Here is an 11,891-nt window from a genome sequence, read left to right as displayed (position 1 = left end):
TCATAACTTTTGTCAGCAACTAGCTAAGCCTACTTGATTTGTTTATATGATACAATATCATCATGACGATAGCTTTTTTTTTGTGGTTTATGTTCTATCAACTTTGTCTATCATGCATATTCGCTGATTGCTTTAGGATTGGGAATTGGGGGATAGAAAATTAAATTAAAGTAAAAAACAAACTCAAAGTGTTGTGTTTCATTCAGAAAAATCTTCTTGGTTAAGATCATGGAATGGGTTTTTTGGGTTGTAGTGCTAGCTTCAGCTGGTTTAGGATTACTTCTCTTAAAGGTTACAAGAGATATATGGTGGATGCCACTGCAGTTAAAAAAGTACTTTGAAGCCCAAGGGATTGGAGGTCCTTCCTATAAGCTACTCCATGGAAATACCCTTGATATTGTTAGAACGACTACAGAGGAGAGTTCTAAGCTATCAATGTCAGGGCACAATATAACTCCTTCAATTATTCATGTGTATCATCAGTAGGGGAAAACTCATGGTTGATATATTGTATACTTAATTTTTTTTGAATTTTTGAGTTCTAAAGCTTCATAATCACCATTGATTTTAGTTTCTATGAATTTTATCACCAGATAGTGTCTCTAGTTGCAATCATAGTAGAAGGGGAAAAAACACAAAAGCATCCTAAATTTAAAATAATATTTGAAGGAAGTTTTGCAAATTATTTTTTGGTAATATTTTGCTTGAACTTGTTCTAATTATGACTATTGTACTACTTGAACACATTTCAATTAGCTTTTTGAACAGCTTGTATTTCATTTTTAAAAATTACTATCATTGTGATTGGAGTAGTATATAAGAAGAGGAGGATGTGAATCACCAATTCATTAGGCATTCATTTAATTGTAATATAGGTCAGGATTACGTTTACTGGTTTGGGACCAAACCCAGACTTTTATATATAATGGCCTAGAATTTTATAGCATTGAGATGAATTCCAACATAGACATGTATGACTAATATAATGATATGAAGATTTGTTTACAATGATTTAATTGGGGTAACGGGAGATTATAATTGTTCGAATAATTTGAAAGATGAGAATGATGACACCAAAAACTAATCAAACATAGAAACAAAACCAATGGATTGTGATTTATTTGTGGATGGATAGACATGACATTTAACATAGAAGAAAAATATCAAATTGATAACAGTAGACACACATTTATAAGTTAAATCAATGATACCAATTCTTACAGAGTTTTTCTTTCGCTAAATAACTCTCTTGTTGGGCAATCAACCAGGTGCTCCTAGAATAATGAATTCCAACTGGAAGAACTCCCCTGTTGGGCCTATTGTTCAGTAGGAGATCCCTTCTTGTGGCTTTCCGTAAGGGGATTAGCTATTGCTAATGGGGAGAAATCTTTTCTTCATTAGGGTTTTATGCTCTTGAATGGAGATCCCAATAAGAATAGCTTTATTTTGGAACCCTTTGTTTGGTACTTTCATGGGGGTATTCTTGTACGTACAACCTAGCCCTTTCCCTAGCACACTACCATCGAATTCAAAATTGCTATAAAATCCGTGTTTGGAAGAAATATATAGTTTTGATGTCAATGGCACTGCATAGGAAAGTAAAAAAATAGTAAATCAAGACATCACATATATGGTATCCGCTGGAAGCATGGAGCAAAATTTTAAAACTGAATCCTATCCAATCAACCACATACCTCTCATTAGATATGCCCAAAATCCTTAGCTCCAATAGCTTTTGCAATCCTAAAATCCTCAGCTCTAATAACCCTAATTGTGCCGCAGAGATGAAATAACAAACAAACAAACTTTTCTCTATTTTTTTATTTGAACCTGAGTTGGTCAAACTTTTGACCAAATTGTGAAACTCTAATTTGGTCAAAATTTTGACCAACTCGGGTATAAAAACAAAAAAAGGTATTGAACAAGCCAATTAAGAGCTTGGTCAAAAATTTAGGTGGAAATTTGACCTATAATGTACTAGTGCCTATCAACGAAATTCTAAAATATTAAATTATCTATATATTATAATTTTGTAAATTTATCAATTTAATTATTTCATTTTAAACATACTTTATACAATATAAAATACTCTACTTATAAAGCTTACAATTGATTAAATTTGTATAGTTGCAACTTTTTTATAATATACTTTTCAATATCTTTATGATAGGTTGTATATTCATCTAGTATATCAAATTTTCTTTCAAGATTCTACCCTTTTATAGCTTGTGATTGCATATATATACAACATGTTTGAGAATATTGGAGCATTGATCACTACATTTTTCTATAAAAATGATAATTAATTTTCCTCCAAAATAAATATTGTGAAAGGTGTTATCTTCAATTGTTACTTATCATTTTTTTGTTTCATTTTTCTTTTTAATATATATTCTCTTTTTGTAATTTGTTTTCTTTTTAGTTCTAGTTTAAAGAATGCCCACTACCAACAAAAAATTCCACTTGTTCATTTTTTCCTATTTGAATCAATAATTTTCATATATCATTATATAAATATGAGAAGGTTCAATTTAACAAAACAAATGTCCTTATATGTATATAAGTATACATATACATATATGTAAATGCATTGAATGAATTTGAAGAGAACGTTTCAGAGAAATTTGAATAACAATATCTACATCTACATTTAAAATCACTTAATGGTTCATCATCAAGTTGGTTTAGGCAACTTAGGTTGTGAACATTATAAAACACTAATCTTCAAAATAAATCAAGGTAGGTGATAAAGAGATGTTGATGTAAACATTTCCATACAATTCTCTCCATAAATATTCCTACAAATTCCTTAATAACTTGGATTGTAAAAACTTATTGCTCCTTACTAACATTGAATATTTAAAACATGTTGAATTAGTTTCTCTTTATGTAGTTGGTCCTTTTGGATATGTTACTTTAAGATTCATACAAACTGGTTAATTAAACCTTTTTTTATGAAGGTCCTATGCTTACCGCTTATCTCATTTGCCAAAATAAAATTCACATTTCTTTGAATTAGGAATTAATGGACAATCTTGAAGAAGCAAACAATAAGCTTATATAGGCTTATGAGAAAATTGCAAGACCTTTGTTTGAGAATTTTTTAAATATATGCCAAAAAATGACATTGAGAACAAGTTAAATTTTATCAAAGATGAGACCACAAAAGGACTTGAAATTTTAGTGTAACAAAAGAAGTTAATTTCTGTCACAAATGACAACTATAAAGAAAATTATATATGGAAAATTCTAGCTTTCCAATAATTTAACATAATAATAATAAATCTTTTGCAAAATATTGATGGAATAACATGTTTTCCTTTTAAGCTCTTTCAATGAGAACTATATTATATGGTTCCTAGGTTAACATCGTAATATGATTTTAGTATTCATTAGATACACAAAAAAATGTTTCATAAGCATCATAAGAGATGTATAATTATTGATATGATAGATTTGTGTGATATATTTATAAAAAAATATTGATAAATAATAGATGTGTGAGATATATTTGTGAACATAATGCAGTGAAGAATTGTTACTTATGTGTATTGTATTTGATACATTAGAATCCAAGATAATAATTCTATAGTTAAATCAATTCAAAAGTAATGTATAAGTATTCCAAAAGTTATTATCACTAATATTAAGACAACCTTATAAAAGTAAGGGGATCCCACACCCCCTCCCCCCCTCCCAGGTCCCCGCCATACCCCCTTCCCCCCCTCACCCGCCTCCCCACCTTAAAAGCCTCAACTTTCCTAATAATTTTTTCCAACAATGAGATGAGAAAGAAGGATAAAATCGTAAGGATTTTGTATTAAAGAAAATTAAGAAACACAAAATGATAATGATAGTAATAGTTAAAATTCCTATCTAAGGTGAAATGTTTGATAAGGATCAAAGAAAATTGTCACATCGTTTAAAGTAGATGCCAAACAAACCCAATTTGACACTCAACCAATTGTTCCCTTTGAATAAATTTAACAAGCTTTCAATGTTTGAGGTCTTTCTTTGTTAGTAGATATTCTTCCCACTTTAGCTCATCTCGGTGACTCTTTTAATGACCTTGTTAACTTTGAAGCTAATGACACTCACCTAGAGACATCTTTAGTACAACTAGATGGACAAGTTTTCATTGTGTCCATTAAGTAACTCTAGATACAAGGCAATGTTTCCCTCACCATAAAATAGAAAAATAATGACATCCTTCTCGAAATCCTTGCAAGAGTGTAGCTTAATGTGAACATGAAATGTTCCAAAACAAATATGTATATATGACTTTTTTCAAAGTATTAATTTTTTTAATTTAATAAATTTGATATTATATTATATATAGACCTAGTATTATATATTTAAAGGAATTCAATTAATCACATATAATATACTTTGATCTTTTGAATCTAACCTTACCCATTCTCAATTGTACTAGTGAAGACAATTTTTATATTTATTATCTATACATCCATCTTTAAATCAAATTGTAAATTAATGTATCATAGTTTATCTATTAACAAACCAATAATAATAATTATTAATATAATATCAAATAAAAATTCTTATCATGCCACATTAACGACCAAATGTCATTTTGTTCTCATTATTTCTTTCGATTGCATTCGCGCTTGCATTGGACTGTAATTTGGGTTTTGGTAAGGGAGGGAAGGCGAATGGTTTTTGAGTCGAACGGATTGTGGACTGGAATGGAAAGTGAAAAGGTGTTTCTTAGCTTATGTAGCGTGTCATGGATACAATGTTTCATAGTTTATTTACTGTGTCATGGATACGATTTCTTTATTTCATGCAATGGAAAAATCTACAAGAATGGCTGAAAGGAATCTGAACAAATGTCCCTCAGCTGCAGATGATATCGAAGAAAAATTTGGTCCCATCAAAGAAGAGGAGGTTCCTCCAAATTACAAGCACTCCGGATTTGACAAATGGCTTTTTTTGGAATGTGCAGCTTTATTGGCTCTTATAGCAGGATTGCTTTCGAGCCTCATAGTCGGGTCTCTGAAGAAACGTTTCATTTGGGGGTTAGAGTCATGGAAGTGGTTTTTGATGGCTCTGCTTGTTTTCTCCGGGAGACTCGTTTCTGGCTGGATAATTCGTGTGGGGGTTTTCGTAATCGAGAGAAATTTCATTTTGAGAAAGAGGGTCCTCTACTTTGTCTATGGAGTGAGGAGTAGTGCGAAGAATTGCCTCTGGTTCGGCTTAGTTTTGCTCGCTTGGCATCTCATATTTGATAAAAAGGTAGTAACCGTTCCACACTCTCGTTTTTCATAATTGTTCTTCTCAATGAAAATGCATTTTCATAATTGTTATTGTTTGTTGGGGATAGGGTTTTTCTTCTTAGTCATCTGCAAATTCCTCTTTATATTTGTGATCTCTTTCACATTCTAATATTTTGGTGAATTTTTGCTATCAGTTCGAGCGAGCTACCGAGAACAAAAACCTGTTGGATTACATAGGGACATTTCTACTTTGTCTTCTGTGCGCCTCATTTCTATGGCTATTCAAAACACTATTGGTGAAGATTTTGGCTTTGAATTTTCATGTGAAAACATATTTTGACAGAATTCAGGAGTCCATATTCCATCAATATGTGCTTGAAACTATATCTCCGCCCCCAATGATGGAAATCCATCAATCCTCTGCTCTAGCAGATACAAATAATACGAACAATGCAGGACACGTGGAAATTCAAATAGATCCTCCTGATAACAAGAATAATGATAGGGCAGGGCTCAAAGAGGAAGGGAGCACCAATGGGATAACTATTAAACAACTGAAGAAGCTGAATCAGAGGAATGTCTCTGCTTGGAAAATGAAGAGATGGATCCGAAATATCAGGCATTCGGGAATCGCTAACACAATTGGCAGGTCTTTGAATTACCATAAACATGATCCGAAGATCGATAGTGAACGTCAAGCAGCAATTAAGGCAAAGAGGATATTTGAAAATGTTGCTAAGCGTGGAACAGAGTATGCATCCACTGACTTGTTCTTTGAAGTAATTCCTTTACCTCACATAGGCTTTGTCCTACAATGAGGTGCCGTACTAAGCTTTGTTTTTGTTATTCAAGAATTAGAAAGCTAACATTTAATAGTCCATAGATAATGCCAATTCTAGTTTCTGGTGGATTGTTCCAATAAAAATTTGTAGCAGGCAATACTATTGGCAGTTTATTTATGTCTTAACAGAACGCCATTGCCATTTAAACTGGCATCCTCACACAATAAGATCCACAAGCACTCTTGATCACTACTATGGACTGGAAATTGGTATCCCAGTTCCTAACCATACTGCAGTCTGACCATGTACCCATTCATGTGTTTGGTAATTAAACCATGAACTAATACCAAAACGGCTCTGCTAAGCATCATGTGCAGCAGTTTGTATTGTATGATCACTTTGGTGCTAATGCCATTGTTCTGAAACACCTGACTTTTACAAAAGCACCAAGGAAAAAGCATGAACCCACTAGCATAAATAGGACCAGAGAATATCAGGAAAATCCACGGCTCATGGTTCATTTACTTCTGGGAAAATGAATATGTTTCAGAATTATTTTTTCTTACTTAAATTAGAGTCCCATCTTTTGCAGTTATATTGAGGAAGATGACCTGCTGAAGTTAATGAGGAAAACAGAGGTGAGCAGAGTCTTTCCCCAATTTACAGGAGCCTCAGATACAGGAAGGATCACTGAATCGTCTCTTGCAAACTGGGTGGTATGCTATTTCAAATCAGTTCCATACTGCTTTTAAGTATCACTCCCAACATATAGCTAGATGTGGTTTTGTTCAGAACGTTGTGCTTATTTCATGTTCTTTTGACCTAATTTTGCTGTTTTATTCCGACGAAAGCAGCACAAAATAAGTTAAACTAGGCAATACTGATTATCTAGTTCTATTAGCTCTTTCTTGGGACATACTGACTAATGTATCTTTTTTGTGGCAGATGAATGTTTTTGAAGAAAGGAAATTACTTTCCCGGTCTCTTAATGACTCCAAAACTGCAGTTAAACAGCTACACAGACTCATCAATGCAGTTGTGGTTATAATCATAGTAATGTTCTCTTTGGTACTTCTGGGCATTGCCAGCACCCGTGCTATTATTATAATATTAACTTCCCTTCTGCCTGTGGCTTTCATGTTTGGAAATACCTGCAAAACAATCTTTGAAGCCGTTGTGTTTGTATTTATCACACATCCATTTGACGTGGGTGATCGGTGTATTGTTGATGGAGTTCAGGTAAAAGTCATCCTTCTTACCTTTCACAAATGACTGAAATGAGTGAAGATTCACCTATGAACAAAAAAAGAAAAAGTAGAAAATGTTACAGATTGGTTTTTGAATACAACCTTACAACTAATTGATATTTGAATGGTACAGATGGTTGTGGAAGAAATGAACATCTTCACTACAGTGTTTCTATTGAGTGATAACGAGAAAGTATACTACCCCAACTCAATATTATCCACGAAACCAATCATTAACTATCATAGGAGTCCAGATATGGGAGAGAGTTTTGACTTCTTCGTGGATGCTACTACTACTGTGGAAAAAATTGCTGCGCTTAAGGAGAGAATAAGCAGGTCCTTTTATTTGTGATTTTTTTTAGCAATGGTATAATATGAGGCACGGTTACACATAAATCTGCAAACACCCTTACATACGAAATACTTGATTGGGTTAATCACATAAAGTTTCTAGAAATTTATTCTTAAATCTCAGCAACAAGATAATCATAAACAAACTCATCTAGGTCCATTGGTCCACTTTGGCCTAAAGGCCAGTAAGGTTAGGTTAGCTTATCTTATTTATGAAACAGGTATTTCCTTGATTTGTATGAATATTTAGGCACTGTGTTTGTTTATGCAGCTATATTGAAAGAAAGCATCATCATTGGCACCCAGACTATAATTTGTTTACTAGGGAGATTGAGAACACTAATAGGATGAGAATGGGCCTTTGCCTCAGACATACAATGAATTATCAAAACATAAGTGAGAGATCAAATAGAAGATCTGCATTGCTACTGAAAATGAAGGACATGCTTGAGGAACTTCAATTTGAATATCAAATTTTGCCTGAAAAAATGCCTGTTAAGTTTGTTGGGTCTACTGTAAGATGAGATCCTCATTCATTTCTAATGAGTTGAGGTAAATAAAGAATAACAATTTTTATTGGAAGTGTTTCTTTTTTTTTGTTTTGTTTTAATGACTGTTTCATTACTTATCTTGGAATCTGCATTGGTAATTATAATGACAAATTCTTTTGGATTGTGTTTTGGAGGGAACAAAGCTCCATTGCTTTGTGCACAAGGTACATGTTTCTGGTTTTGCATGTTCTTTGCCAGAAAATAGAATTTCTGAGGTATGAAGTACATGTAGAAATACATTTTATTTACTAGTATTATGGTTTCTTTGAATATAATATTTTTAAAAATTTGTATGCTATGGTAGTGAGCTAGTGAGAGTAAACTTCGCAGCAATTGTCACTCAATATCTTCAGCATTTTTGGCTTAAAAAACAAGGTGAGGCCTCTGTATGTTATGATTCTTGAATGGGCACAGATTGTCGTGATAGCTTACAAAGTTTGCTGGGACAAGGCGTGCTATCATGCAGATATTTCTGCAGCCTTTAAAGGAGTTGATATGCTCTCTCTTTTTCTTGCCTGTAGTTTCCCTCTTGCAGATTATTTTGAAGATGCTGTTGCTGTCAAGGATTCCACGTTTTTTATTCTAGTTGCAGGGAGTATGTTCATTTGTTCATATGCAAAGTCTTCATTTACGTTCCTAACCTTTCCATTATAATATTTTGATGAATTTGTTCTATCAATTTTGGCTAACTATATCCTTTTAAGGCCATTAAATTTACCTCAGCTTATCTTATTTATGAGATAAACATTTCCATAGATTGTTTTATTATTTAGGTGTTTTGTTTGTTCATGTAGCCATATTAAAAGTAGGTCTCATCATTTACACCCAGAATATAATGTGTTTATCAGGAAGATTAAGAGCATTAATAGTGTGAGAAAAGGCCTTCACCTCAGATAGACAAGAAATTGTCAGAACATAGGTAAGAGTCAAATTGAAAAATTGTTTTGCAACTGAAAATGAAGGAAATATTTGAGGAACTTAAAATTGAATTTTAGCTTTTGCGTTAAGACGTGCATGTTTAAGTTTGTTGAGCCTTTTGCAAATAGGTATGCATTATCATTGAGTAGAGGTGGTTAGCAAAAGAAATTGGTTTTTTCAAGGTTCCGTATATTTTCATCTTTCTTTGGTACTCTCCACACTTAAGCAGAGGTGAATATTTTTTTTGTGGGGAATCTTTCCATTGTCAATTTGCATATTGTTTCTATGACTACTGTGGAATCTGCACTGAAATTTACAATGATGATTTTTTGGATTGCAGGCAACAAAGTTATATTGCTTTTTACACGTAGTATGTGTTTTGTGGAATTGCCTTCTTTTGCCAGAACATATAATATCTAAGGTATGAAGTGCAGACAGAAACATACTCATTGTGGGATGTGGACATCCGTTTTAGCAAGATTGCACTAGTATTTTTAAATCTGATTTTTACTGCAAATCTGTATCAAGTATTCTTCCTGTGCTCTTACATAATGTAATCTTGTAGTAGGATTTTCAATATTGTTTGTGGTAGAGTTTCATATTCAAAACTAAATCAGGTAATTATTTACATCTTTAGAATACTAGGAAATATGACTCCTGAGAAAGAGCACAACAATATCCTCCTCCCTGTTCACCTCTATGACTTGTGATCATACCCACATTTTCACATTTATTTTGGAGAACATTAGCATTTGTGAGTTTTGTGTCTACTAGTTACTATAGCCTTCCCTCAGACTGCTATATTTGAATTGGTTTTTCAGAAATCTTTGAGCAATAGTGTTTTTTTTGAAATCTATGCATGATTTCTTTACAATGCATTGAAGAAAAATGTTTCTCTCATCTGTACAGCAGTGAGCAAATCTTGCAACTTTCCAGTGTAGAAATAGCATAAATTGTCAGTAAGGAAAATAGGACTTGATGACTTGTAGTTGTCTTGTAGTTTCCTCAACATCTTAATTATCTAATCAAATTATGGTCTCTTTTAATTTTGTATATTTATAACCATTTGACAAATATAAGTGATAGTTTTTGAGTTGTATGCTAAAAGTGAGCTAACGAGAATGAAATTTGCAGGAATTGTCACTCAATCTTCAGCATTTTAATCTTTGAAAACAAGTTGAGATCTCTGTATGCCACATTTCCAAGCAACAGGAATGGGAGTGGATCTAATACTCTCTCCACAGAAGGTGGGAACTTTCTGGATAAGTCCATTTTTTGCGGATATGCAGAAGGAATTGCATAGGGGTATGGTATGATGCAGATATTACAGCATCATATATTACATTTTTAAGGAGTGGATGTGTTCTCTCTTTCTCTAGCCTCTAATATTACAGCTATAGGATTGAGCATCCTTGAAGCATGGTCGGAACTATTAAGAAGCAGCAGCTCCTCAGTGAGGGAGATTATTTTGACAAAAGACATGTTCCCTTCAACATAATTTCAGAGACATCTATGTCTTGTGTTTTTTGTGTTGCAGCTTTACTGAAGGCAGCAATATATCCTCATTGAAGTCCTCGAGCCATAAGTCAGTAGTAATGACTGCGTACACATACACTCTTGTACAAAATAAAGAAATCATGTTCATCCTTTAATAAATATAATGCCAACAGTAAAGGCATGGAGAAGTTCATGAAAGTCATGCAAGTGCAAATTAGTTTTCTTGTCAACTTGTTATTACCACTTTGCATCTAATTTTCAGATTGGACTACAGTAGGGAGATAATTAAGTACTTGAAAAAAATAGGAGGTCCATTTGACATTATTGCAGGTCATATTGATCCAAATATGGATCAAGTATTGAGCCAGTTTTTGATACATCAAAATAGAACTATAACTCATTCTTCTGCAGTTTGGGCTACAACCTACCCATCTATACATTCAAAGGGAAGAGCATTCTTTTATCCACATGACAGAATCAGTATACAACTTCAATGTCCTTCCATTTATGATCTCAAGCTGAAAGAACCTCTCTTTTTAAGAACTATAATTAATGTACGATAGATACCGACAACTTTTTGAAGAAAAACTGACTCGCTTTGAAGAGTTATAGCTCATCTAATTAAATTTTCAAACTTTTAAATTTTCAATATTTTAAGAACTACAATTTAATATGAAAGTCAAATTTAAATATGTTTTTGTAGCTTCTTTCAACACTACACTTATTCGACGACAATGAGCCAGCGTTTTAAAAAAACCAATCTGGCATGTTTGCACTCTCAGTATGTTATGCTTTTAACCTCATTGTTGGAAAAATAAAATAAAATGAACAAACTTGTCATAACAATCTCTGTAAGTTCTAGAAGAGGTTTCACAGTTAGACTCCACTACAGCAACGCAAATCTGATTACTTCACATCCATGGTAAATATAGTTTTTTCCTTGCTTTGATATTGGATTTCAGAAACATTTTCTCCTCCTTATTTTTATGGCTCATTTATTTTTATTTGCCATGGATTTAGGGCGGCTTTGTTAGTATACAATATTTCAACAAAAGAGAAGAGTAAGAATATTTACACAAATATCCAGTACAATTGTCATATGCATTGAAATAACTAAAATTTTATTGAAGAGCAAATGAAAGAGTCTTAATCACCTTGAGGAGACCATGGCCTAAGGGGCTATGGAACATAACATTTAACACATTTTCAAGTTTTTTCCTTATGCAAGTTTTCTATTGCGATTCTTTGATATCACCTCTCCATAAAAGTAGGATAACAATAACAACACTAGTAGTCCACTCATTTGGGTTA

The 11,891-nt window shown here is 32.9% G+C and overlaps 1 protein-coding gene across 1 annotated transcript; it reads left to right on the top strand.

The window, feature by feature from the left end:
- The first annotated feature begins 4,824 nt into the window (after window positions 1-4,824).
- Window positions 4,825-10,386, top strand: LOC149528075 (mechanosensitive ion channel protein 6-like). Its single transcript, XM_089808004.1, has 9 exons — window positions 4,825-5,253; window positions 5,429-5,985; window positions 6,609-6,732; window positions 6,962-7,255; window positions 7,397-7,599; window positions 7,886-8,129; window positions 8,300-8,380; window positions 8,580-8,737; window positions 10,218-10,386. The coding sequence occupies exons 1-9, from the start codon at window positions 4,825-4,827 to the stop codon at window positions 10,384-10,386; spliced, it is 2,259 nt and encodes a 752-aa protein (XP_089664130.1).
- The last annotated feature ends 1,505 nt before the right edge of the window (window positions 10,387-11,891 follow it).

The sequence above is a fragment of the Cupressus sempervirens genome, chromosome 11 (assembly GCF_028749045.1).
Source record: "Cupressus sempervirens isolate cs-2001-9-10 chromosome 11, ASM2874904v1, whole genome shotgun sequence".
Taxonomy (NCBI): domain Eukaryota; kingdom Viridiplantae; phylum Streptophyta; class Pinopsida; order Cupressales; family Cupressaceae; genus Cupressus; species Cupressus sempervirens.
The sequence above is the reverse complement of the archived record's forward strand: the minus strand, read 5'-3'. Positions and strand labels throughout refer to the sequence as shown.

Coding starts and splice junctions, on each gene's coding strand:
- LOC149528075 (XM_089808004.1), top strand. CDS start 4,825: ATGGCTGAAAGGAATCTGAACAAATGTCCCTCAGCTGCAGATGATATC. Junction 5,986..6,608: donor GTTGCTAAGCGTGGAACAGA/GTATGCATCCAC, acceptor CATCTTTTGCAG/TTATATTGAGGAAGATGACC. Junction 8,381..8,579: donor CAGAAAATAGAATTTCTGAG/GTATGAAGTACA, acceptor GAATGGGCACAG/ATTGTCGTGATAGCTTACAA.